This window comes from Manis pentadactyla, chromosome 7 (assembly GCF_030020395.1).
Source record: "Manis pentadactyla isolate mManPen7 chromosome 7, mManPen7.hap1, whole genome shotgun sequence".
NCBI classification, from domain to species: domain Eukaryota; kingdom Metazoa; phylum Chordata; class Mammalia; order Pholidota; family Manidae; genus Manis; species Manis pentadactyla.
The window spans coordinates 143,934,345-143,961,969 of record NC_080025.1 but is presented as its reverse complement, the minus strand read 5'-3'; the positions used below and the strand labels follow the sequence as shown (position 1 = coordinate 143,961,969).

The 27,625-nt window shown below is 55.5% G+C and overlaps 2 protein-coding genes across 2 annotated transcripts; both read left to right on the top strand.

Moving 5' to 3' along the window:
• The first annotated feature begins 1,862 nt into the window (after positions 1–1,862).
• IQCA1L (IQ motif containing with AAA domain 1 like) lies at positions 1,863–16,405 on the top strand. Its single transcript, XM_057504988.1, has 20 exons — positions 1,863–1,873; positions 2,233–2,291; positions 2,388–2,803; positions 3,697–3,816; positions 4,146–4,331; positions 6,390–6,461; positions 7,608–7,957; positions 8,489–8,573; positions 9,034–9,156; positions 9,302–9,377; positions 9,769–9,875; positions 10,587–10,670; positions 10,766–10,824; positions 11,610–11,692; positions 11,844–11,951; positions 12,599–12,798; positions 13,236–13,322; positions 13,594–13,771; positions 14,146–14,384; positions 14,931–16,405. Exons 1-20 carry the CDS (start codon positions 1,863–1,865, stop codon positions 15,033–15,035), a joined length of 2,748 nt encoding a protein of 915 aa, XP_057360971.1. The 3' UTR covers positions 15,036–16,405.
• Positions 16,406–17,462: 1,057 nt separating this feature from the next.
• ASB10 (ankyrin repeat and SOCS box containing 10) lies at positions 17,463–25,818 on the top strand. Its single transcript, XM_036899563.2, has 6 exons — positions 17,463–17,908; positions 18,064–18,331; positions 21,043–21,562; positions 24,798–24,911; positions 25,192–25,377; positions 25,524–25,818. Exons 1-5 carry the CDS (start codon positions 17,599–17,601, stop codon positions 25,375–25,377), a joined length of 1,398 nt encoding a protein of 465 aa, XP_036755458.2. The 5' UTR covers positions 17,463–17,598; the 3' UTR covers positions 25,524–25,818.
• The last annotated feature ends 1,807 nt before the right edge of the window (positions 25,819–27,625 follow it).

Genomic DNA, 27,625 nt, shown 5'->3' with positions numbered 1-27,625 from the left:
TGCCGCACGATCGGTGTGATAGAGCTTTGTATATGTACAGATGTTCTCACTGGCAGTGAGCTGAAGTAGGCCTTGGGGTCTGGATTCAAATTTGAGTCTGCTGGATTTGAATTCTTCCCTCATGCCCTCTGGGCCTGAAATTCCTCATGGTTTTGTGATACCATTTTCTGCAAACTGTCGTTTGTGCCCTGCACTGGGCACAGGCTACATTGATCTGTCCTTCAAGACCCAAAAGGGAAAGCCCCAACCAGCTTCTAAATAACCTGCTGGGAATCTATAGATGTTTTTATTTTTCCCTAACATTTCCTTCCCCTTCATTTCAGAACAAATAAGTGGAAGTGTTTTTGAGATTCCTAACTTTCCTTCCCCAATTTTATTTTGAAAAATCTCAACCCAGAGAAAGATTGCAGCAAAGTACAGTGACCACTTACATGTCTGTCACCCAGATCTTCCGATTTAACGTTTGACTACATTTGCCTTTTCTCTCATTCAGCCTCTGCTCTATCTTACAGGCATATGACTCATAAATTCCCTCCCAAGCTCTGAGGAGGTGTGGTGAAGGATGGGACTTAGTAAAGAAATCCAAACTTCTTTACGTTCCCTTTGCAACTGGATGGACTCAGCTTGTCGCCTTCGCTTCATGTACTGGAAGGCTCAGTGTAACAATGACCAGCATTTGGGTGCATACTTCACATGTATTTTCTCATGCATCAAGCTGAACAGGGAGACACCATGAGATGAGAACTACTTTTCCACGTTTTGGTCCCTCCCACAGCTAGAAAGGGGCAGGCCCAGGGGATCTGGGCCCTGAGACGTGGCTCATCCCCACTCCCTCCACGTTTCATACCTTGTTACTCAAGGTGTGATTCAGAGACCAGCAGCATCTGCCACCCAGGGGAGCTTGTTAGAGATGCAGAATTGTGGTGCCACCTCAGGTTGTGGAACTGGCATCTGCATCTTGACAAGATCCTCAGTAATCGGGCTGCATGTTAAAGCCTGAGAATGCATCTCCTGCCCCTCTCTGCTGCTGTCTCCTTTCTGCCCCTTTCCTTTGCCCTGTGCCTTGTATATTTATCCATAAGTTGCTACTTACACTAAGCCAAAAAGGTCACCCCAGCTGACCAGAATCAGGCTACTATGTTTTGTATTTTCCAAATAATGGTCTTTGCTGGTAGAGTGCTGGGGAAGCCCACCGGTAGTTCAGGAGCTCTGAATCCATCCACTGCTCCTAATGTCACTCTTTACATGGATGTGGTTCACACGAGCCAGTGAACTGCCAGCAGACCCCGGGGAACTAGGCGTGCTTGTGCTCACTTCAAGGGGAAGCTGTGACTTTAGAGCCTGAACCCAGGCTTTTGACCCCAACTCCAGCGCCCCTTCCCCTCACATCACACCTGCCTCCAGTATAGTCATATGTAAGAGCAGAGGAGGCTGGTTTCGAATTAAGGAAGATGGGGTTCCTCCAGCTGAGAAGTGCACTTGCACGAACACCTGGAGGACTAGTGTTTACCCAGAGCCTCACAGCTCATAGCTTGACTTCCAAAAGAGCCCATCCTTTTATTTACTCCTCACCAGAAAAGTAGCCAAGGCTGACCGCACCCTCTGCCCTGGCCTCCCAGGGCATGCTGTGGGGGAGCCTGCCCTCCCTCCAGTATTCGGTGTCCAGGACATCTTCTGAGAGAAATGTCCCTAGGCCTGCACTTGCAGCATTTCCCCTCGCAGCCTTAGAACGTGAGGACAATGGGATAGAACTCTTAAAACCTTGCTGTTCTGGCATGGGGGTAGGGGGGTGTCAGAGTGGGGCCACAGGTGCTGCGGATTGCATGACCAGCTCACAAAGGGCAGTGTAAGGAGCGGGCACCATGTCTGAGAGGTGAGTGAGAAGCAGGAATGGAGTCCTCAGGGCCTCCCTGGGTGTGTGAGGCTGGGGCTGGAGGGTGGGGACAAGGGCCCCAGGCATTCACACAGCAACCCTGGCTGGCTGCTCCTGCCAGTGGTCAGCTTCTGCTCTTCAGACTTCCCTTGGACTGCTAATTCCAGAACCAGGGCTCTTCCAGGGAAGGGACCCCTTCTCTTCACTCATCCCTCCCCCCCACCTTCCCACTCACCATCCTAGACCATTGCAGCATCCCTGGGCTGCACCCTCACTCTGGAGGGAACTACTTACTTTCCACTGACTCCAAAAGGCCTCTTCCTTTCTGGCCCTGCCCATCCTTCATCCTCCTTGCTAAGCCATCAGCAGACCCCCTCCAGCAGTGACTATAATCGCACACCTTCTCTAAGCCACTCAGGTGCTCACTGTTAACTGCTATCTCATCCCCCCTGAGAAACCCTCGCTTCACTGTCCTCTTGGGCACCATGAGTAACCTGAGCCTCACACCTCTGAGACCCTGAGTTCACACTCCTTAAAAGGCTCCCCCGCTGTCCCCACTCCCCTGAGGCTCAGAGCACCCGTCCCTGCTGTTTCCTCTCCAGAGCGTACCAACACCTCTGGGACTCCTCCCACGTGGCCCTGCAAGAGCTGCTGGACCAAGAGCAGCCCCTGCTCCAACCCGTGCCCAACCGGGAGCGGCAGTCCTTCCAGCACAGGCTCACTTCGCTCTACCTGGGCTACCTGGGGCTGCTGCGCCAGTTCGACACTCTCTATGATCAAATGGTGCAGCCGCAGAAGCGGCGCCTGCTGCGGCGCCTGCTGGACAGTGTGGCGGGCCGAGTGCTGGAGCTCAAGGACGAACTGGTGCGTGCAGACCTGTGCGAGACCCACTGTCTGGACCGCGTGCTGCAGGACCTCAAGCTCACCCCGGTGCGCAGGCCTGGGCTCGCGGCCATGCCTCTGCCTGATGGGGGGCAGGGGTGGGAGTGGTGGCCTTGACCTGGGCGTGCAAGGAGCCACACTCTGGCCAGCAGAGGGGAGAGAGGCCGGGTCTGGTCTTGACGTCGTCCCATGGACACCCCTGCCTTTGTGTGGGAAGGAGGGCGGAGCAGACCAGGGGATGGGATACGGTCTAGGGAGAAGGGCTTCTGGAACTGCGGAGTGTATGCGTGTAGTTGGCGGGTGGCTGCAAATACCCACAGGCTGCAGGGGGTTGGTGAAGAGTCCCCTGGGGGCTTGTTCCTCCAAGTGTCCATGGTTTGTGGACCAGCATCAGCATTACCTAGGAGCTTGTTAGGAATGCAGAATCTTTGCACCCCAAGCCCAACAATCTGCACCTACACTTTAACTAGACTTTCTGGCAAGTTCCAGAGTACAGAGCTTCTGCCCAAGGTCATAGTTCACAGCTCCATGCCTGAAGAAGTCTCAGTTTCCCCAAAGAATAGCATCAGACTCAGCTGGGGACTTGAAAAAACAGATTCTCCAGGCCTGGCCATTCTGGTGTGATAGTCTGAGGAGGGTCTGGGAATCTGCATTTTAACAGATTTCCGGATGATTCTGAGGCACAGCCAGGTTTGGGACCCATGCACATTACCTACCATGATCCTCCAGAATTCAACTCTGGCCGCATGGTGGGGGAAGGGAAGAGAGGGAAGACCCTTGGAGGGATCTGTCCATTACCCATAAATCTCCCACCCCGGGGCCCTGGGAGGGAGGAAAACAGCGCCAGCGTCTGTGTGAGCAGCAAATGGCGGTGGAGCTACCAGACGGCCCAGATTTTGATTCCTGAGCCTTCTTCCCCCTTCCCCCATATTGCCCCGAAGGCAGACCTGGAGGTTCCGATCCCCAGATACTTCCTGCTGGAGCAGTCCGACATTCTGAGGGAGCGAGGGCTGCTGCTGGCAGAGGTCCTGTCCCGAGTGCAGCCAGGGCCCTCTGAGGAGGTAAGACGCAGAGACGGCATCCCAGACTCTTCCCCGCCCCCTGCAGGGGATTGGTGAAGAGTCCCCTGGGCGCAGGCCCGGCACAGAGACGCCACCTTCCATGATGCAGAGAGGTGCTGCCCTACCCTGTGCCCACCTATACTCAGAGTGCTCTTTGGGTACCCCTGGCCTCCATCAAGGCTGCTCTTGTGCTCCTTGTAACCACCCACCCAACACCAAGAGAGAGGCACTCAGGTGCCCTGGGAGGACCCTGCCCCCAGCAGGCCCTTTGCTGGCTGATCTCCCAGTTCCCTCATCTACCCCGGATCCTTTGCCTCTGCCCTGGCCAGAGATTTCCAGAAATGCACCAGACTGAGGCTATCATCCTACTACAAAGAGCCGAGCGGGCCAGGCAAGGCCGGCTCCGAGCCACCTTCATGCGAGAGACCCAGAAAGAGGAGGAGCAGGACTGGAAGATCCAGGAGGGTGGGCAGCACACATTCAGTCGGGATGAAGCAGCTGTCACCATGCAGAAGGTACCCCCTGCCCCTGCCAGTTCCCTGAAGGAAGGTCAGGGTAGAGAGTCACCTTCTCCAGGAAGACTGCCTGGTTCAGCAGTTGATGACAGAGATGCAGGGGCTTGGATTCTGTTGCCCCACAACTAGATCCTAAACTAGGGACCTTAGTCAATAAGCATATATCTTATTTGTTTATTATTTATTCTACATTTCTAGTCCCAAGAGGACTTTGAGGTGTGGAAGCATAATAGCCCTGGAAATAGAAGGATTATTAAAATCAGGGGACAAAGATCCATAATACGGTAGCAGAGACTGGATGATTGTCCCAGAAACTCTTAAGACTTAAAAATGAGTCACTAAAATGTATCCTGAGACTCCTGACAGCTGAGGCGAAAGGAAAAACAATGAGCAAAATTGAGTTTGAGAACCGACGCAATCCAGGTGTCCTCCAGGTCTGTGCCAACTGGGGTCACTGTGTACTTTAGCATGGAAATAACATAATCACACTGCATCCCACTTCACTGCAGAAAAATCTAGGTTCCCCACGCCTTCGTACTGTCTTGGTGGCCGTGCCTCTGCTCTGCTCTGCTCTGTGTGGCCATTCCACACCTGTCAGACCTGGCCAGGCCCCAGTGTGTGGGTGTGGCCTCAGTGTCACCTCCCCAGGAGGCAGCAGCTCTGGGCCATAGTGGTTACCAGTTTGCTGGGACTGGAGGTACCCTAGAAAAATTCCAGTGCAGAAGGGGACCACTTGCTCCTACAGTGTGACCACTCCTGAGGCCCATGGGCCCTGCCCTGTCTCAGGAAGTCTCTTGCCACATTTTCTTTCCAGAAGGGCTCAGACTGCTGACATAGGGCTGGGTCTTTCTCTCTAGAATTAGTCTCCTCTCCCAATGCCTCAAATCCTTCTGCCTGGGAGCCCAGTCAAGGAAACATAGCACCCCTTCCCACCAAAAACCAGAAGCAAGCCAACCAACTAACAAACAAACAACCCCAAGAGGAAATAGTCCTCCAAATGTGATGGGGTTTTTGATCATGAATCGGTATGAAGAGCGTCCCAATCTGAGGCTCCTTGTTTGGCCGACTGTACCAGTGTCTGCCTGTCCCATGGACGTGCAGGAGGGCCTTGCCTTCAGGACTTACTAAAGCAGGCCCCAAAGGGAGAGCCCCATGTCCCCCCTGAGAGCCAAAAAGTCATTTTGTCCCTGTTGCCGGATATCAAGAGTGTGGAAATACTGTGTTCCGGTCTTTGGATTCTGGAGTGAACTATCAAAGGGACAGAATGGATCAAGCACTTAGTTATCATGGGCCTCTCCTGTGCTAGTTACGGGGCCAGGAAGATGAAGCTGGGACAGGAGCCCCACACAGAGCCTGCCACTGGGGCTCCGCTTTGGGATGGAAACTACCTAGAGAGGCGCTGGCCCTGCCCCGCTCTGCCCAGTGCCCCCCCACCAAATACTACTGGTCTGTCCACACATCTGAGAGAGGCTGGCGGCCCGAGAGAAGAGCAACAAGTCAGGAAACCAGGCCCTGGTCTCGGCTGTGCACTGATGGGCTCCGGGACCTGGGAGAGGCCATGTTCCATCTCTGGCCTCAGTTTCCTTGTGTCAAAATATAGAAATTAATCAGGGAGCTCTGTGTTCCCCACAGTGCTGGTGTCTCTGGGCCTGAGTGGAATCCAGTTCTTCCTCCAAATGCTATGGGGACTCTGACAAGTGAGGGGGGCAGTGCTCTTGGAGAAGGTGTACTTGAACTCTGATCTGTGCCTCAAAGGGTACATGGATTAGAGATGGAGATGAGGAGAAATTCCTGGGGGCCCTGAGGAACAAGCCTTGGAGCTGGGTGGCCTGGGTGCCCATCCCACCCTGTCCCAGGCTATTCCTGCTCAGGGCAGCAGTTGCCCACGAGCTGCCTCCTGGAGGTGCCCTTCCCAGCACTCCTCCCACTGCCCACCCCAAACCCCCAGCCAGACCTTCCAGACACAGCAGCTGCTGCTCCTCCCTGAGGCTGAACCCTCAGAATACATCCCTGCAGAACTGCAGTCTGGGGTGTATCAGGGCCCATGTGTCCACCCAGGTATGGAGAGGTTACCTGCAGAGGAAACGCACTATGCAGGACCGGCGAACAGAGATGGAGTTCATTGGCATGGTGAGTCCCTTCCTGGCCACCGGCCAGGCCCCTGGCTAGCCAGTGCAGGGGGCCCCTCCCTCTTCATCTGCTGCTCCCCCACCCCAAGGTGCAGCCTGCACAGCCCCTCACTGCCACTCACACCCCCTCCTCTTGGGACCGTGGTGGGTGTGAGTGGAGGAGGCTGACTGGGGCCTTCCCACCACCCCCCTCTACAGCCCTCAGGAGGATCTCAGATGTGGGGTGGGGTGAGGGACGGAGGCCCAGAGCCTCCTCAGGGGGCACACCCACCTCACACCAGAGTGTTTTTGGCCACAGGCTCCCCACTTGCTCTGGGGGCCCCAGACTGGCCTCTCTGCTGTGCAGGGCAGATGGCTAAGTGACCTACATAACGTGATGTGAGTGTGTGCCCGGGGGGAGCGTGGTGTCAAGAGAGGCAGGCCCCGGAGTGTGTGTACAGTCAGGGAACAGGCCCACCCCCTGGATCTCACCTGTGCTCTGATTTGTTCATCCAGCGAGTCTCTGCTGACTTGGGAGAGGGAGGCCATGACGGGGTGGGGGTCATGATCCCCAGGGGGGACTTTGCAGTGGGAAGAGCCTGTGGAGGTCTGGCTGATCAAGAGACCTGGGGAGGCGATGGGTGGGTGGGTCAGAGGGGTGGGAGACAAGGGCTGGATGTCTACTGTGGGAGGCCTGGGGGTTCAGAAGTAGGGACGGGTCAGGGGGCCGCTGCATGGGAGTGATGGTCAGAATTGTTGGGGGCTAGAGATCTGGACCCCCGGAGGCAAGAGCAGACAGAGAGAGGCTGGGGTCGGGCCTAGCAGGGTGGGGAGGTGCGGGGGGCATGGCACGGCAGAGGGTGAGGAATGAGCCTGGCCGCCCGGGCCCATCGACAGTGTGAGCTCAGCGTTTTCAGTAATTGTCTCTGCACAGAGTGATATTTAAAATACATTTGGGAGCCAATGAGGCGGGAAAGTGGCTGCGAGAGCGGCTGCCAACATGGGCGGCTGGGGCGGGGGGCGGGTGGGGGCTGGGACTGAAGGCTCACAGGGGAGGGTGCGCTCTGGGGAGCAGGCGGGGGGCCGGCCCGGATGCATCTAGCAAACTCATTATCAGAGTAATTTACACAGCCGAGTTTGGCTGCAAACACAATTTCTCCTGGTGCAGGCATGCCCGTCGTTCCGTGCGGGTGTGCGCAGGGCCTCGTGTGCTGGCGTGTTGAGGAATGGGGATAGGAGCAGGTGTGTGTGCCTGGGGCCAAGGCTGGGTCCTCCCCACGCCCACTCTTGGCCTCCTCCTCCACATCCCCAGCTCCCCCGGCCCAAGCAGGTGGAGTGTTTGGGTATCATGTCCCAGTCCTGCTTCAGGGAGGATGTCTGGAGGCTCCGCCAGCTAGAAGAGGAGGAGGAGTTCCAGTTGGCCATAGTGAAGACCGACGATTCTCTCAAAGAGACGGAAGGGCCAGACATGAAGGAGAAAATGAAGGAGCAGATCCGACAATGGTTTATTGAGTGCCAGTCAGTGTCCGCAGCCTCAGCTGACCCAACCCTCAGGCTCCTTCTCTCCTGCCCCCAGTGTCCCCACACCTGTCTGTCCTCTAGTCCAAACTGGGCCCTTTTCTCCAGCCCCTTGACACCCTGCTAACATACTTGGCTTAAATCTGGGGCCCACAACCTACAGGACCATCTCCACACATGACTTCCCATTTTCCCAGATATACCAAAAATATAACAGAAAATACCAAAATAGGATGGGGAAAACACCGGTGAATGTCCCCTGAGTAATCTCTCCTTTCTGTCTGTAACTCTCATTCCTTCCCTCTTTCCCTTTATTTCCCTGGCCCTTAAACTCTCCCCATCCTTCCTTCTATCCATCTATCTATCCATCCACACACCCATACATATGCCCATCTATCCATCTTTCTGTCCATCCATCCATCATCCATTCATTCATTGATTTGTCCATCCATCTGTCTGTCCATTTATCTGTCTATCTGTCTGTCTACCCCCTCCCACGACCATCTCTCTGACCATCTTATGTTCACTTAGTGCCCTTACTGGTCGATTCCCTGATTATCCAGATGAGTCTTTAGGTGGATCCTACCTGATCTTTGCAGACAAGACTCCAGAACAGGTACCCTGGAGGTGGGGGCAGGAGACTTTCTGTGGTAGGTGGAATCTGAGGTTACAGGGAGTACTGAGTGCGAGCTGAGGGTGGCAGTGGGGTGGGGGGAGAGGGTGCCTCAATGGGGACAGATGTGGCTGAAAGCAATATATGTAGCTAGCAAGACTGTATGGGAGGAGAAGGGTACCTGTGCCTGGAGAAGGCACCTGTGCCAGGGAGAGGAAGCATGCCTGCTGGAACTGTGGTGGCTCCCGATCCCCACAAGCCAGGAGAGAGCAGCAGCTCTCATCAGAGCACTCTGCCTGGCACCCCGGTCATCCTGGGCCTCAGGGAGGCCTCAACTCTCAGCCCTCTGGACCCCAGTAGTTTCCCTAGGCACTGCCAGATGGGTCCACCATCTCAGGGCCTGGGTTCTCCTGCTGTGAAACCTCCATGGTCTTCTCTAAACATCTTGCACCACTGGCCACAGGTGAAAATGGAACTGGAGATGCAGGTCCAGGAGAGCAAAAAGAAGGACCAAGAGAAAAATAAGGAAAAAGGAAAGGAGAAAAAAGAGAAGAAGAAAGGGAAGGAAGGAAATACCAGGAAGTTGGTAAGATTCCTCCTGGACGCGCGGACCATGTATGTGGCACAAAGTCGAGGGAATTCCTGGTGGGATGCTGGTCTGGGGAGAATTAGGGTCAGGGACTGATGGCTGAAGGTGAGGGGGTCAAGGTCAAAGGATGTTTCTATTCTAGGAAGCGGATACAATGCTGAAAGTATTGCCATCCAAATTTATACCTGGGATGAATGCTGGGCACGAGGAATACATAAGTAAGAGGGAGAAGGCTGGGGAAGAGTCTCCGGGCCTTGTGGGGGGGTCTTGGGGTGACCCTTGGCCATAGAGAAAGTGAGCATGTGCCATGTGGGTCATGAAGTGGCAGTGTGGGCATGGAGAGTGAGGGGAGAATGCCACAGGGAGGGAAGGGTGTGGTATGTGCTTCCCTGGGTGGGGGTGTTATGGGTTTGGGTCTGAATCCCATGGGTACAGGTCTTGTGATCAGGCCTCTGTCTGTGGTCTGGGTAGAACAGTGCAGGCAGCCAGGTGAGGAGAGGCATCCAGCGTGGGTCAGGGGCCCAACCCGTGTGCATGTGTGTGTGCACATGGGTGTGGGTTCCCCTGGGCCTCAGACCTCCCCTTGTCTGTCCATCTCCCTGTGGTCAGATGTGTGGAAGAGCCAGTGTGAGAGCATACACCCCAAGCAGAGTTTTGACTCTGAGATCCTCCGGGGACAGAGGAGGAAGGAGGTGGAGAGGGAGATGCGGATGCAGGTGGGAGTGCTGGCCCAGGGCTTCCCTCCGGGGCCCCCAGCCACTTCAGGCTCTGTCCCCCGTCCTCCCTCTCTGCTCAAGCCCGGCCTGCCTCCGTTGCAGCGCCCTCTGGAACAGCCTCCCCTGAGGAGCCTCAGCTCCGTGCAGGTCCATCTCAGCCCTGTTCTCCCTGTGGTAGAGTCAGGTACAGGCACTGGGAGGGGGCGGCGCTGAGTCTAGGCCACGCACACCACCAGCCTCAATGTCCCATAAAGACTCCAGCGAGGTGCCCGCCCTATGCAAGTACCTTGGAAGCCTTAGGTCACGGGATCTTTCCACAACGCTGAGTCGGCGCCATCATCTTCCTGATGTTACTCACGGGAAAACTGAGCTGAGAGGGTGGAGGGTGGTCTGGGGCTTGAACTGAAAGCCGACTGACTCCATCCCGGGGGCTTCTCCCCACGTTGATGCCAGCTGAGAGCAAGGCTCATGTGTGAGCCAGATATGGATCAGGTTTGGGTGTGGACAGGGCAGGGACAGGTCAGGGGAGAACTTCAGAGGCTGCAGTTTCAAAAAGGACATGTAGGAGGGTGATGGTGGCCATCTGTGCTGCCTTCGCTGGGCTTGTCAGTCTCTCCCCCACGGCTTCTCCCCTCTCCACCCCTGCCTCCACCTCTCACCTGTGCCCTCCAGCCCCTGGCTGCCCGGCCACACTCCCTGCTGTCCCCCCAGGTGGACGAGCTGATGCGTCAGGAGCTGAAGAACCTGCGCCTGGTTGTGGACAAGGAGGAGGGGAGACCCTTGAAGTCTCCGAAGGCAAGATGAGCAACTAGGGCTGGGACAGGGAAAGGCACCTGGGGCGGGGCAGGCGAGGAACAGAGGACAATGGCCATGTGCTTGTTTCCAACCAGAAAAAGGCTGGGAAGAAAACCGGCAGGAAGAAAAAGGAAAAAGATCTGACCCTAAACAGGTAGCAGACCCTCCACCTTCCTGTGGGAGATGGAGGCAGCCCTGGTCCAGGACAGATCTGATTTCTGGTCCTGGCTCTGTTGTTTTGTGACTTGGGGGAAGTCACTTCACATCCCTGACTCCTTGTCCCAGTTAACCAAACTCCCAAGGTGACTATGGGGAGCAAACAGAAGCATAAGAAAGTGCCCCGGAAATGATGGTGCAGAGTAAATGTGTGCGGAGTGCTGTCCCCAGTGCTCCCTCCTTCCTGCTCCTCCCCAGAGTGTCTGCATCCACCAGCTCCGTCCCCACCAAAGCCATCTCCCTGGGCTGCACAGCCGGGGCACCCAGGAGCTTGTCGGGGGTCCCTTTCTACTCACTTTTCTGGTGAAGCGTACCATGAGCACGTTGATGTCAGCGGCTTTAATGGCCGTCCCTCCCAGGAGTGGTACATCTTAAATGTGCTTTCTAGGAACAGGGCGATATGTCACCCAAAAGACTGGGTTTCTGATGGTGGAACTGTGGGCTGAGGGCAGACTGTGGAGCGAGTGCCGCAGAGGGCACTTGTCCCTCTCACACCTCTCAACCCACAGAGCCCCGCTGTGGGCACACTGCCTTCTGGGCCAGAGGGCTGGTGCTGTGCCTCCTGAGGCTGGCTGTCCAATGGCACTACTGATATTTTTAACCACAGGATCTGGGGCATGAGGTCCCCTTATTTCCCCTTCCTCATGTCAACAGTACCACCCCACTCACCTCTGTCTCCCCTTCCCTTCAACCTTGGGGGGTCCCCGCACCACCCTCTGCCAGGTCCGTGGACTCACTGTTTGAAGAGCTCATCATCTTTGGCTTTGTAAAGAAGAGTGAGCCAGTGGCATTGAAAGACTACGTTGGTGAGACCCCTCCCTGGCACCTGCCCCCAGGCTGAGGACTGGGGCCCTCGGGCTTCCCCACAGCTGACCACCAACCTCTGCAGTGAACCTACTCCTCGAGTGGTTCTGCTCCAGTGGATACCACTTACCAAGTGGCCACCTGTCCCCCCAGGTGACTGCCTCTATCTTGGATCTACATTAAATTTGGCAAATAAGCTGCCTATGCCTTCCCTGTTTGACATACGACAGAACGTGGCCTTGTATGGGGTCCTCCGACTTGGTGAGAGGCCCTGGGAACAGGGAAGAGCCAGTGCTGGGTGTGTGGCTCCTGGGGAAACCTGGGTGCAGGGTCAGGTGGCTGAGGTGGGTATGTCCAGCCTGGGCCTCCAACGTTGGGTGCCATGGGTGAGACCCCTGCTGCCTTCCCTAGGCCCTGCTGGAAGTCACACCCAGATTGGGCCACCCCAAATGTCATGTGGGCTCTTGACTTACTGAGGAGCCCCTTACAAAATCCCAAGTGATATCTTATCGTCTGTCCCATACCTGGACCAGCCCCACAACCCCTATAAACACCAGAGACTGGACCTTTCTGGATCTGTTGGTCACATGCCCTTTAACTCCACCCTGTATAACCCAGGAGTGGAATCAGATGGTATGGAAAACAGGGCATCAGATGGGGTAGAGGGTTCCTTCCTGACACACACATAACTCTTTGCTTTGTGATCATAATCATGACTGCCAAGTCCTCTGGGCTGCCCTCTCAGCACTGGGGGCTGGGGTGGGCGTGCCTCAGATGCTGGGGGAAGGCAGCCAGGATCTGAACCTCATCCCGCCCTACCCCAGCCTTTGGGCTCACCGTACACAGTGGCTGCACCTCCAGCCCCCTGCTGGCCCATGCCTGCCTCTGGCCCCTGTTTCCTCTCTTAGGCTCCCCAGATATACACTCCATGGCTCCCCTCATCCGCTCCATCCTCCTTGTGGGCCCCTCCGGCATGGGCAAGAAGATGCTGGTCAAGGCTGTGTGTACAGAGACAGGTGCCAACCTGTTCGACCTGTCGCCTGGCAACCTGCAGGGCAAATACTCCGGCAGAGCTGGGGCACAGATGGTGGTGCATATAGTCTTCAAGGTCTGGTCCCTGGACTTGGCATTTCTAGTTCTCAGACTGTGACAACAGAGCGGGGTGGCTGTATGCTAATCACACCTTCTGCCTATTTGGTGTGATTTCAGGAGCTGGGAAGCTGCTAAGAGCTTGGGGTTACCTGAAGTCCTGGAAGTTCCAGGGGGTGGGGGGAAGTGGAGAGTAGAACAGGTATTTTTCATTGTAAAGATGAGGCTTAACATGCAGCCCCGCACCCAGGGAGGACAGGGACTCTGCTCACTTTGAGGTGTGATGGGTGTGCAAAGGGCTGGGAGGTGGCGTTGGCAGGATGTGGGAAGTGGAGGCTGGAGCTCTGAGGTCCACCATTGCCTGAGGCTGGTGCTGACCCTCGGCTGGATTAGGTGGGGAGGTGACTCTTGCCCAGGGATGTCTAACACTGGGTTTTTATTCTCCGACCTGTCCAGGTGGCTCGACTCCTGCAGCCCTCCGTAATCTGGATCGGGAATGCTGAGAAGAATTTCTATAAGAGGGTTCCAAAAGAGGAGGAGGAGGTGAGGGGGCCTGGGCAGGTAGCACATGCCATGGGCCAGCGTGGCAGGCTTGGGCTTGTCACTCCAAAGCACAGCCACTGTGTAGACTTGGACACGCCCCTCTCCTTCTCCCACCTTATGTCCTTGTCCTTAAAGGGGGACAATGGTCTCTCCTGTCTGCATCTCAGGTCCATGTGGGGCTGAGCGTGGGTGGGAACGTGTTCTGCAAACTTGGAAGCCCAAATGGGAGGTCACTGTGTTCCGACTCCACCACCCTCCCTCCCCGGAGCAGATGGACCCAAAGCGAATAAGGAAGGACCTCACGAAGGCCCTGCGACTGCTGAATCCTGGAGACCGCGTGATGCTCATAGGGACAACTGACCGGCCGCAGCTGGCTGACATAAAGGGGCTGTGCCGGACCTACGAGCGGATCCTCTTCATGCCGCGGCCTGATCATGCCTCTCGCTACGGTGAGGCCTGGGGATGTGTGCACAGGCCAGAGAAGGGTCCGGAAACCATCCCTGCCAAAGCCTCCCCGCCGTTTGTCCCATCCCCCACTGCTGTTCTGACCCTCATATCCACAGCCAAGTGTTCTGCAAGGCCACTAGACACACAGCCCAGTGGCCTGGATTCTGGCCTGACTCTGCAGACACGGGCAGGTGGTTTAAATCCTCATAGTCTCATTTTCTCATGTTGAGTGGGGAGGGTCATTACCTTCATGGGGGGAAGAGGTACTGATGGGCCCAGAGCCACCCTCCAGAAGCACAGAGTTCGTTCCAGATATGGGCAGAGGCCCTGAGCCCACTGCCTCTCCCTGCCCTGCGTCTTCTACCCATGTCTGCAGTGCTCTGGAAGCATATGATAGAGGCCCAGGGAGCCCAGGTGACCCAGAGGCTGGATATCAGTGCCCTGGCCAAGGTGTCTGATGGCTACACACCTGGTCACATTCTCCAAGCCATCCAATCCGTGCTGACTGAGCGGCGGCTCCTGGAGTTGCACAAGCGGCCCCTAGTGGCCTCCGAGTTCCTGGGGCACCTGGCAAAGCTGGAGCCGGTGCACAGGGAGGAGGAGGAGTCCCTGAAGGTGAGGCTTGGGGTGGGGGCAGTGCCGGGAGGGAGGGCTGTGGATCAGCAGTAGCCAGAGAGTTGGGCTTTGAAGTCCAGGCCCACAGCGCCCCTTGGCCCTCTCCCCTGCAAGCCCACGTGCTCAGTTGCGAAGGGGCTGAGAAATCACAGAGAAGGCATGTGGCAGGATGGTCGCACCTGGTTTCCCTGAGGGTGGGAGCCTAAAAGTGTCACCTGCCTATCAGGAGCCCTTACTTGGTTCTGGCACCGGCTGCCACTCTTTGCCCACCTGAGTCAGGACCACTGGTACCCCAGGGGAGGCAGGCTGGCCACAGGAGCACAGGAGAGAGGCCTCGCCTCCGATGACGGCTGACACTGGGGCCTGGAATGTTTGGTGGGGAGCAAGGGGAACCCCGGCTCTAGCAGGACGCCTAGCCCAGGAGGAAAGGGGAGAAGGCTGCTGAGGACACAAATCTGTGACGAAGGAAGGGTGAGGTCGGGAGGCGGAGCCCAGGGCCAGGACCATGCACCTACCCTCTTCACCTCCTCCTGCTCCCCAACCCAGGATTGGTACTCCAAGACCCCACTGGGCAAGAAGAGGATGAAACTTATCAAGGACCAGGACACCGAGGAAGCCAAGCTGGCAAAGGAGAAGACGAAAAGGAAGTGATGGCGGAGGCCAGGGGTCCAGAGCTTAAGGGTGGGACCACGGGCCAAGGCATAAATGCCCAGACAGCTTGGGGACCAGATCTCGTGTCCTCTCTCTGCTTCCCGCCCCTTCTTCTGTGTTCTCTGCCACACCCAGCATCCCCTTGGCACCCTATGCCCTCCTGGCCCTCACCCGCTCCCAGCCACTCCGCTCTGGCTCCAGATCCCTGTCCTCTGACCCCACTAGTTCTTTCCCTCCTGTCACTTTCCCTGTCCTGGCTCCCCAGCTCTCTTCCTCCTCAAGGTTTTTAAGGGAGTAAAAGAGGAAGAGAAGGAGAGAAGGAAAGAGAGAAGGGAGGAGGGTCTACAATAAGTACAGAGGAACTAAAAAGCAAGAGTCCGGAGGCCAGGAGACCCTCGTCAGCCTTAGGCGGCACTACCTCCCTTGTGACCTTGCACGGTCCTTTCCTGCCTCTGGGCCTTGGTTTCCTTACCTGTAAAATGAGAACAGGTTGGACCAGCCCATCTCCAAGGCCTTGTACTCTAGGGTTTGATTATTCCCACAAAGGAGTCTGGGAAGTCAGGGAGGTGGGGCCCTTGGGCGGGGTAGGGCGGAGAATGGGTCCCTGGGGGAAGGGCACGGGGACAGGGACGGGGAGGTATCTGTGGCGAGCAGCAGGGCTGTTGGCAGACCCAGCCCCTTCTCTGAAGGGCTCTCAACTCCTCCCTCTGCAGACACCCCCCACTCCACCCACCTGCCCAAGCTCCACACTCCTTCCTCTGTCCCAGAGGGTCAGAGCCTGAGAGCTTGTCTCTGAGGGGGCTGAATAGGACACAGCGTTCTGCCCCAGGGTGGAAGTCCATCTGTGGGTCCCCCTGACTGGAGAGAGAAGAGCTGAGGGGGCTGGAGTGGGAAGCCGGGGAGCAGGGGACAGCCATGCCACTGAAGGCTGGGAGCCCCAGGGTTCTCTCAGAGGAAGCAACGTAAAGAGCATGAATGAGGTCAAGGTGTATTCCACAGGTTGTAAAGGCCAGTGAGAGCCAGACAGGTGAGACCTCTGGGGCTGCAGCCAGCCCAGAGCCCCTGGTGGGCAGTGGGGGTTCAGCTGAGCCCAGGGGCTGGGTGTTCAGTCTTCTTTCTCCGTCTTTCCTTTTTCTTTCCACAATGAAAGTAATCTCATTATCCTAATGTGGCTGCGTGAGGAGAGCCACTTCTTCTCACTCTCCAGCTGAGACCTCCTCTAGCCTGGGGCAGGTAGAGATGCCCTGGGACATCCAGGGATCCTCTGGGAGATGGGGGGTCAGCACCTGCTCTGCCTGTTTCTCCCGGGCAGAGTCTGTCTCCCAGAACCCCAGAAGGCACGCCTCATGAGTGGGGTATTCTCTGCCATTTGTCACTACTGTGAACCCCTCCTTTGGATTTAGGAGGGGGAAGGTACAGGCATAATTGGTGACATTTGGAGGGCAAGAAAAATGATCTGAACTCCCATGCCTTCCCTCTGAGATCAGAGCCTAGGCTGCTGGCGGCTGGCTCCCTGGAGCACATGACAGACAAAAAAGGGTGTGAAAAGGGCAGCTTGGGGGCTCCTGCCCCCACCCCATTCTAGTCCCGGCTGTGCAACAAGTTGTCACACTTTGGGCAAATCCTTTCCCACCTCTGGGTTCCCATTTTCCTTTACCCATGAAATTGCAGACTGGATAGCACGATCTGGTGGTCTCTGTCAACCTCGATGTTGTTCAGCATCAGGGTGAGACTCAGGGGTGGGGGGTCCATCCTCACTCTATTCCCCCCTTCTCCCTAATGCCCACTCCCAGCCAGAGGCCTACTTCCCTGGGACTGACAGCTAGGACAGCGTGGATGTTTATGGTGTGGCCTGGGGCCCTGCCCATCCTGCACTGGGCCTCTGCCCAGCACCCTCCTGCCCAGTCTGCCAGCAGCATTGCCCTGAGTCCTGCTTCTTTGGCTGTCTCTCCCTGAAACTGTCAATGCCTGGGAGAAGGAGTTCTCCTCCCCACTGGGGACACCGTCTGGGACGCTTCCCCTCAGCCCCTGCCTGCCGGCTCTGGGGGCCCCAGTCCTATCAAGCCTGGGAGCCCCCTCGGCCATCGCCACTGCTGTGCCGTGACATGGCCCTACAGAATGCTCTGTACACTGGAGACCTGGCGAGGTTACAGGAGCTGTTCCCCCCAGGCAGCACAGCCGACCTGCTGCTGGAGTGCCAGGCTGCGGAGCCTCGCTGGACCAGCCACCAGAGGGGTAAGGAGGGGGCATGTGCAGAGGGGCTGAGGACACAGAGCCTGGGCTGACCACATCAGGCACAGAGGCACCAAGTACTTAAGAAAAAGAGAAGCCCCTAGCTGTTTCTCCCCCACCCTTAGGCTTGCCTAAGCTTTGGCCCAGGAGTGAAGTCATGTGGAGCCCAGAATAGCTCCTGCTGAACCATGTGGCCAGCTCAGGCTCGGCTCACGGACACAGAGACCGTCTTCCTTCATCTGCCCATGTTCCCCCTCTTTTCCTTCTCTCTGCCTTTGGTCCTTACCTTTGTGCCCCTACGCCCCTCCCCACATGCTCACACTCTGCCTGCATGAGCTGGTCCCCAGAAGATTGCAGGGGGCATGGAGAACCCCCTGGTGACAGACACGCCCTCTGTGCCAGGCTGGTGGAGAAGCCCAGCGGAGAGTCTGCAGAGCGCCCAGAGTCTGGCCCAGGACCCATTGTCACCCGCACAGCCTCTGGACCTGCCCTGGCCTTCTGGCAGGCAGTGCTGGCCGGGGACGTGGGCTCTGTCTCCCGCATCCTCGCCGACTCCAGCGCCGGCCTGCGTCCAGATTCCATCTTTGATACCAGCGACCCAGAGCAATGGAGGGATTTCCGCTTCAACATACGTGCCCTGAGTACGGGACAGGGGCACTGGGGGGTACGAGCGGGAGAGGAGGGGCTGGGGTCGGAGCTCTGGGCTCCCTCTTCCCAGCTTCTGGCCACCTCCCTCATTTCCTGGCAGCTCTTCGTCTCCTCCAAGGCCTGAGGCCCATGTCCCTTCTTTCCCTAGGGCTCTGGTCTCTGACGTATGAAGAGGAGCTGACCACCCCACTGCACGTGGCAGCCAGCCGGGGCCACACGGACGTTCTGCAGCTGCTGCTGAGGCGACGGGCAAGGCCCGACAGTGCCCCCGGGGGCCGCACTGCCCTGCACGAGGCCTGTGCTGTGGGCCATGCTGCCTGTGCCCATGCACTGCTGGTGGCAGGAGCTGACCCCAACATCCCTGACCAGGATGGGAAACGCCCCTTGCACCTCTGCCGGGGCGCTGGAACCCTTGAGTGAGTGACCCCCCCTGCCCCCACCCCATCTTACTCTTCTAGGAGGCAAAGAGATGGCCTCGGGGAGGATGGGGGAGCTTACCGTGGCAGCCTTGGTGAGAAGGGATGGAGGAGTCATGGCTCAGGTGGGGAGTCAGGATGCAGTTACTCCCCAAACCGTCCTACTATTTGTCTCTTGAACTTCAGAATGGCCTGTACTTGGGATGGTTTCTGCTTCCCTAGGGGTGGAGGCGGGCTGTGGCCGGGCACAGCTGCACGGCCTACATTGGGGAAGTTGTCTGGCCCCATTATGGGGAGGTAGTGTACAGGAAAGTTTTAAATTTTCTCAGCTTATCCTATGTTCCAGGGACTGTGCCAAGTGTAACAGTAACTAAAGCATGATCTTTCCCTCAGGGAGCTGACTGTACAGTGATCCAGGTAGGAAGTAGAGGACAGTGGCCCCCAAATAGGGCCTGCAGTGGTCCCCATGGGCACGGTCTGGTTTCACCTTGGCAGGTCCAGCATTTCCATATTGGCAGGTATCCTCCGATAAATGGGTTCAGGGACTGAACTCAGCTAACCAAACTCACAAGAAACTGATAGATAGGCCCAAATGTGACAATGTATCATTTACTGTAGGAAATACTCCTTTACAATGACACGAATAATGATGCCCTATGTGTAGGAAACCTTAGAGGATGAGTCCTCACTCAGTTTTTTTATAAGCATGAAATCCCAGCAAAAGGAGCCTTGGCAAATCTATGAACCAACTGGATATACGTAGGAGGCCGCCCCTTTATCGATTGCGCACCTGCCGAATTTCACATCTTGCCTCTGAACGGTGCCAAATTTTTGATCCTTGAGTCCCCCATTCATAGACCTTCTCCATCTTGTTAACCTCCTCAGCCTTCAGTAGACTCCACTGACTTATAATATTGTGCTTGGAGATGTGGTCTACATCAGCTTGTAGTCCAAAAGAATGTGAGCCATGTGTATAAGTTCAATTTTTCTAGTAGCCCTAACAAAAAATGAAAAAGAAGTGAGTTTAATTTTTCAAATTGTGGTAAAATACATATAAAATTTATTATTTCTAAGTGCACAGTTCAGTGGCACGAAGTACATTCACATTGTCGTACATCCATCATCCATCACTATTACCCATCTCCTGAAGTTTTTAAATCTTCAAAACCTGAAATTCTGTACCCATGGAATGGTAACTTCCCATTCCTCTCTCCCCACAGGGAGTGGCAGCCACCATTCTACTTTCGGCCTCTTTGAATTTGACTACCCTAGATATTTCATGTGCGTGGAATCCCACAGCATTTGTCCTTCTGAGACAGGCTTATCTCACTTAGCCTAATGTCCTTAGGGTTCATCCACGCTATAGCATATGTTGTCAGAATTTCCCTGCTTTTTAAAGGCTGAATAATATTCCATTGTGTGTAGATGTTACATTTCATTTATCTGTTCATCTGATGAACACTTAGATTACCTCCACATTTGGCTATTGTGTACAGTGTTGATATGAACATGGGTGTACAAATATCTGTGAAATGGGTGAAATTAATTTTAATAATATATTTTATTTAACACAATATACCCAACATGTTAATACATTTCAACATGTAATCGGCATAAAAACAAATGAGATATCTTACATCCTTTTTTTGTAAAGTCTTCAAAATTGGTGTATAGTTTACACTTACAACATGTCTCTGTTAGGACTAGCTATCTTGCAAGTGCCCAGTGGCTACATGTAGCTAGTGGCTACTGATCGGGTAATAAAGTACTATGCAATCCCACATTTTTAGTTCTGGCCATGTTCAAGCCCTTCCTCCTGGAGATCACACTCAGTGGTAGTCATTCCTTCCTTCACTGAGTAAACAAATGTAGTGTTTAAATTATTATGGAGGATTTCAAACATATAGAAAGGTGGGCAGGATAATATAATGAGTCCCTGTGATCCACCATCATCTAGAGTCTACCACCCACTCCCCCTCCCAAATTCTGCCATTACTAGCTCTTATGCTAACACCTTTTCAGTCATTGTCTCACATGCAGCTCACAACAGCCTCATTAGGGCTAGATATTAGCAATTATCCCCATTCTACAGATGAGGAAACTGGAGTTCAAACAGGCTAAGTTCCCTCAGCCTTAAATTTTGGTGCACACTCTGTTGCAGGCACACACAACCTTTGGTGAGGCCCATCTTGAAGCAAACCTGGTTGGTTTTGTTGTTCCTTCTCCCCCTGCCCCCATTTTCCACCTGTGCCACTGGCAAGTCCCAGTCCCCACTTCCTTGCCCAGTCCCAGCAAGCAGAGCCCTCTACCAGCCCTATGGACCCTGGACCCAATGCCAGCTCCTCCCCACCTAGCTGTGTGAACTTAGATGAGAACCTCACACCTCAGGGCCACAGTTTCTGCCTCTGAACTGACTGCAGGGATGCTGTGAGGACGGAGCCAGTCAGCGCACGTAAACTCAGAATGCGCCTCTTCTAACTGTGAAATGGCTGCTCCCATTGAGGGTTTACTGCATTATTTCTGCAGAGTATGTGGACTTGAAAAGAGGGCACTGTTGATCCTGTTGCTGACTAGTGACACCCAGGATGGAAGGTGAGGGGCAGGCAGAACCAGCAGTCCCCCAAGGCTGCCCCAGGTTTGCTTTGCTCAGACAAGAATGCAGGGTGAAGGCCTGCACCCCATTTTCCTCCCGTTCCCCTTGCCCTTACTAGGTGTGTGGAACTGCTCCTGAGGTTTGGAGCAAAAGTGGATGGCCGGTCTGAGGAGGAAGAAGAAACCCCTTTGCACATAGCCGCCCGGCTGGGCCAGGTGGAGCTGGCAGACCTACTTTTAAAGCGGGGAGCATGCCCCAATGCCCGTGACGTTGAAGGCCGGACCCCATTGCTGGCTGCCTGTGATGCCCGCTGCACGTCCCCCGCTGACGCCGAGGCCACCAGCACCTGCTGCCTCCAGCTGTGCCACTTGCTGCTCTCAGCTGGAGCCGATGCTGACGCTGCTGACCAGGACAAGCAGCGGCCCCTACACTTGGCCTGTCGCCGTGGCCACGCAGCTGTCGTGGAGCTGCTCCTGTCCTGTGGGGTCAGCGCCAATGCCATGGACTATGGGGGACACACAGCCCTGCACTGTGCTCTGCAGGGGCCCCCTGCGGCCTTGGCTCAAAGCCCAGAGCATGCAGTGCGGGCTCTGCTCAACCATGGAGCTGTCCGAGTCTGGCCTGGGGCGCTTCCCAAGGTACGGGGCTGCGACCAGAGGGAGGGTCACAGCGATGAAGGGATGGGGAGGCCCAGACCTGTACTCCCACTGCTCTGGACGCCCTTGGCACATAGGCCAGTTCTTTGTCTTTCATTCATCAAGTAAGCAGACCCTAGCAGAAGACAACGTGAGGAGAGGACACGGAGCAGCAGGAGGGGTGTGCGTGTGCATGCGTGTGTGTACGTGCACGTGTGATGAAGGTGGATTGTGGGAGATGGGCCAGATTACAGAGGTTCTACAAAGACTGGAGGAGCCCAGATTGATTCGGGCAGCAGGCGGTAGTTTCTTCATCAGGTGAGTAAGCTGATAAAGGAGCATTTAGGAAGCTCTGCCTGGCCGTGGGACCCATTCAGTGAGACACTCCAGGCAGGACAGATCCCTCAGGACGCCTTCAGGACAGAGCCAGGAGCCCGGGTCATGAGGTTCAAGGCTTCCTGACCTTCTGCAGATGGACGAGGTCCTTGTTTCTCAGAGCTTAGGGGGCCATTCACGCAGACCAGCAGCCCTATCTGGGCACCCGAGAAAACACCTCTCACTGTCAATTTCTAATCTATATCTTATTTTAGGTTGATATCCCCCAACATAGGTTCAATGTAAAGACCTGTGCTAATGATGCCAGGAGCCCTGTCTCAGGCTATGTTGTATCTGGAGGGGGCTATATAATGTCATGGAGGGCACGGGGCCTGGGGTGGGGTCCCCTGTTCTCCAAGGAGCTAGTCCAGGAGGGATACAAGGCAGCAGGATGTGGGCAGGTCCCTACTGCCCCGCCGCCAGCCTTGAATGGCCCAGCCCCCCTCCATCCTGGACGCTCTCTGCCATCTTTACATCTCTCTCCTTTACTCACAAACCTAGAAGCATCTGTCTAGATTCCTAAGCAAGACCAAATAATTAAACAGCCCGAGAGTTCGGCAGATTGGTCTCCCCTTTGGGAAAATACAAGAAAATCAACAATTAACACTAATTAATCTCCTATTAACACCAGATAATTAGGAGACAGCAATTCCCTGTAATCTGATGGTGGCTCTGACAGCTAATGATTTCCCCTTCAGGGAGGGGCTGGGAGGAGAAGGCAGAATAGCAAACGGATTTCCTGGGACCCCACTGCCTGCCCTTCTGCCCTGCCTTGGGGACCAAGGGAAGAGCCCCATTGGTCCCTTCTCTGGGCAACATGTCCCAGGTGATCAAAAAGTGCAGGAGGTAGTTCTGCATCCACCTCCATCTGCAGCTGCTCCAGGCTTGGCTGGGGTTGCTGACCTCCACAAGGACCTCCTCCCTACAAGGAGGCCTCCATGGCCATCTGTGATCACTGCCAGCCCCAGCCACCATGCTGGACTGGGCACTCAGGAGACCCGGAGCCAGGGTCTGACCTTGATGCTTGTTCCTGTGAACACAGGCAAGTCACTGGGATGCTCTGAACCCATGTTTCGTGCATGAGATACAGTCTTGACCTCAGAGAGACTGGGCTGTAGGAGCACAGTGGGCAACAGGAGGAGCAAGCACAGCACGGACACACACCAGACCCTGGCCGAAGGTGTGCTGCCTGCTGTGTGGGTGTCCCTGGTCTGCCCAACAACCTCTCAAGTAGGTGGCAACTAAGAGTGCAGGCTCTGGGACCAGGGTCACTGCCTGTGCAACCCTCAGCCAACTGCTTAATCTCTCGGCCTCAGTTTGCTCATCTGTAAAATAGGGATATGCCAGTATGGCTGCTTCGTAGGCTAGTATGAGAACTAAGTGAGTACATAAATAAATGCCCTTTGGACAGGGCCTCACCTAGATAGAGTTAGGGCCTCACCTAGATAGAGTTAGGGCTCAAAACCTGTTATCTAGTGTTGTTCCAAAGTTAACTAATGTATGTGAAAGCACGGGGAAGGCTGTTGGGCATCACCCCATGCAGGGTATCATTAGCAAGGGAGACAAAGGTGCAGGTTGGAATAGCTGCAGGAAGCTTTCTGGAGGGGAGGGGACTTGTGGGTGGGCAGGGCTGGGAGAGATGGAGGAGGAAGGAGCAGGCATTCCAGGCAGAGTGCGGAGGCAGAGGCAGGAATCAACATGGGCTGGGTAGGACAGAGAGACTGGCCTGAGCATCAAACAGGCACAGCAGGTCAGAGCAAGAATATCAGAGCAAGAATGTAACCCGCCTGTTCTTTCCTAGTTCTAGGAGTGAGGCAAAGAGGGCTGCTCTGGGCAGATGGGCTGGGTTACTCTGGTAAGCCCTGCCCAGGAGCAGAGGGCCTCAGGCGTGTGAGATGCTTTCTGCAGGGGCCATGTTCCCTGGACAAGGCCTTCCCTGCTCTAACTACCTTGCAGTGCCCAGCACAAGGCTGCCCTCCCAGCCTGCCAGGCAGATGGGTCTCCTCTCTTTTAGGCAGGGGTGTTAAAGCCTCTAAGTTATATGCAAGTGTGTATGGGCTGTGGAAGGAGGGGTTATGTACGGCAGTGCGGCTTGGGAGACAGTACTTAGCTGTTCTCAGTTTTTCTAAAGGGCCTGTGGCTAATGCCTGTAGCTTGAGATACAGCAAGAGATGGAGTGGATGAAGCGCAAATTTGCTTATAGCTATTATGTGCAGACATGAGTGGGTATGATGGTGCCTGTGTGCATCTAGGCCAAGCATGACTGCCTTTCTGCCCTTGTGGACAGCCTCCTGGCTCAGGCTGCTCCCCTGGCATGCCTCACCCCTCCCTGCATCAGGCCACCTCCTCAGAAAGGCCAATATTGACCACCCATCTCAGACACTGCCCTTCTACCATGCTCAGCCCCTGAGCGCACCTATTCCTCCTTGCAGTGGCATAACTGTTATTTATGTGTTTATTGCATTTTCCCTCTGAAGTAGACGCTCCCTGTCTATCCTCCTCACTGCTGGGTACCCATGGTGGCCCTGAGTAAAAATTCGCTAAATGAAGAAATGAAAGAAGAAATCTGACTCCAACTTGATCCCACCCACACTCCTCTGTTGAGCCTCCACTGGCCTTCTCCCTTCTCTTTGAATACCTCTCTAATGGCCTCATTTTAACTTGATCACATCTGCAAAGACCCGATTTCTAAATAGGTCACATTGTCAGGTACTGGAAATTAGGACTTCAACACATCTTTTTGGGGGACACAGTTCAACCCCCAATAGCTTTCCCATCTGCTCTGGTCATCCTGTGTGGGCTGACTGGGCACCCTCAGCGGGTGGCAATCCAGGGAGCACTGATGCATCTCTGTCTCCTGCAGGTACTTGAGCGCTGGTACATGTCTCCGAGGACCATCGAGGTCCTGATGAACACCTACAGTGTCATGCAGCTTCCCGAGGAGGCCATGGCCCTGGTGCCTCCTGAAACTCTGCAGGTCAGATTCCAGGACGCTGAACATGCAATCACTCAACCTGGCCCAAAGAGATTCCCACCTCCTAAAGGGAAGCCTATAGATCCCCCAGCTCTGCTCCACAGAAATACCCAGAGACCCGTTCATGTCCCAGAAGAAGAAAACTCACAAAGTGAACACCCAAAACACTCACTGCTTCTAGAGGCTCCTTGTAGACACCTGCTGGCCACCAGCCTCCCCACTTTAGGAGGAGTAGGTACCACTTGTCCAAGCCTCCCTCGCTGAGCCTTCCTTCTGTCCCCAGAAGCACAACCATTTCTATTCATCTCTCTTCGCCTTGGTGAGGCAGCCCAGATCACTGCAGCATCTGACCCGCTGTGCGCTCCGCACTCACCTGGCAGCCTGCCTGCCCCATGCCCTGCCCCGCCTTCCCCTGCCACCCCGCCTGATCCGCTACCTGCAGCTGGATTTTGAGGATGTGCTCTACTAGGTAAGTCTTGGGTTCTGTGGACAGTCCCAACCATTTGTGGGGGGGTGACAGGGAAGAAGCAAAAGAAGAGTAGGGGGCATGGCCTGGCCAAAGGAGCCAGACTCCTGGACCACTGGACCTCTCTGAATGCACACCTCTCGTTCCAGATGTCCAGTACCTTTTGAGAAAGCTCCAGGCCAAGGACACCAGCCCGCTTCTCACAGTGCCCCAATCTAGGACTCAGGCTGAGGCAGTCCTCTCAGCAGGAGACCCAACCCCACAGGCAGACGTGGATGCTGCCATTCCCACCAGGGAGAGGCCAATGGACCACACAGTCAGGTGATGGCTGATGGAGAGAGGGCAGGACTCACAGCAAGTGATACACTCCTCTTGGGGCCCCTTCCAGCCCATGCAAACATTAAAAATCTCCAGGCCTGTGTTTGGTGCTATCTCCAACACTCATTTGTCTGCACTGTTACAACTCAGGGTAGGCAGACTTACATGATCTCCCTGGATTTGCCCCACCGTACCAACAGCATCTTCCTTTCCCCTTTGGAATCCACCAGCTGTTGAGGGATCCTAGGCAGACCTCCCTCTCTGGCCCATGATGTGGAAGAATGGCCAGTAGGTGAGATAGTGTCAGAAAAGTCCTTTAAAAGACAGCCAGCCAGAGGATGGGAGAGGCTTGAATAGGGAATAGCCACTGCAGGAATGAGGCAGTGCAGACAGTGGGGCAGGACAGTAAAGGCAGCAGTGGGGTAGGGAGGAGAGGTGAGGACCAGGAAGGCCGACGGGAAGGTGGTGCATGGGTAGGTAAGCATGGTTCAGATGAGAGAGGAAGACTCCAGTTTAGAACAAAAGCAGTTATGCTGCTTGTCCTGTAAGTCAGCACCAGATTCACACCTAGTTGCTGCCTCTCTTTATCTGCGCCTTCCTTCAATTTAGCTTTGCTGCAGCAGGAGCTGAGCTGAGAGTTACATGCCCTGGGCTCCAGTGTTAGCTCTGCCAGTAAGTTATGGAATATAAGTCTCTTCCCTTCCCTGGGCTCAACTTTCTGCATCTGTGAAACAAGAGAGGGAGTCCCTGAGGGTCTTTGTAGTACCAGGATTTTAAGAATTCACAGGAGGCCCTAGCAGCCAGGAGCGGGCCTGCAACCACAGGAGGGAGGTGGAGTTGACCAGGGCTACAGAACAACCAATCAAGTGTACTGTGATCCATGACGTCAAGGGTAGCTGGGCAGGGTTCCCAGGGCGCGGGAGTGCGCACGCGCTGGAGCTCAGGACTTTCCCGCCGATTGAAGGGAGCCAGGCGGCGAAGGCGGGGCCTGGAGGGCGCGAGGCGGCGGGGGCGCGGCCGGGAGAACACGAAGCTCGGGAGAGCGTCCAAAGAGCCGCAGAGCAGATGCCGGGCGGAGGTGAGTGGGTGCGGGTTTGCACCTGGCCTCCAGGGCTTTGGGTGGGCTTCCAAGTGTGGGTTGCGGCGCAAGGACTAGGGACCGCCTGACAGGAGGGCCGGTGCCTGGAGGCCAGGCCGACTATCGGTTGGGGCCAACTGAGGCCTGGCTCCGCCGCTGTGGAGTCTCCAGGCCCGTCCAGACCCCAGAGGCTCACGGGGCGGTGGGGGGGGGCGGGGGGAGTGGGCACAGGTGACAAGGGGCGGGGGCCGGGAATCGGTTTCCACGAGGCCTGACCCCGTGGGAGTTCCGCCCACTGTCTGGGCCTCTCCCGGAGACCACCCTTCCGTCCCAGCTGGGGTTCCGCGGGGAACGCCCCGTTGTCCATTCGCTTGTTGAAAAGTGGATGGATGGTGGTGCTGATTACTAAGGTGGGGGAAGGATCAGAAGGTCAGTTTGGGAGCTTCTGAGTTGGAGCTGCCTATTAGACCTCTTAAAAGGGTGTGTTACAAGTCATTTGGATCTGTGAATTGAATTCAGGGATGAGGACAGGTCTGGGGACATACATGTGGGATCACTGGCATGCGAAAATGCTTAAAGTTCTGTTATGAAAGAATCCTGATTCTCAAGGGAATGACTTTTGGAAGAGAGTCCTGTGTGTGTATTTGGATGGAAATTCTATTTAATCCCATCCATGTTACTCATTTTGTGCTTCCTCAGTCCCAAGTTTCAGGCTAGATAAGCACTTGTGAATGAGACCTGTGCCTGCCCTTAGTTAATTTTCCATCTAGTCTGGGAAATAAGTGTGTGACTAGTTCAAATGCAAGAGGCAATGAAGTGAATGCAAAAGACATGTGGGAGCACAGGCTGAGGGCA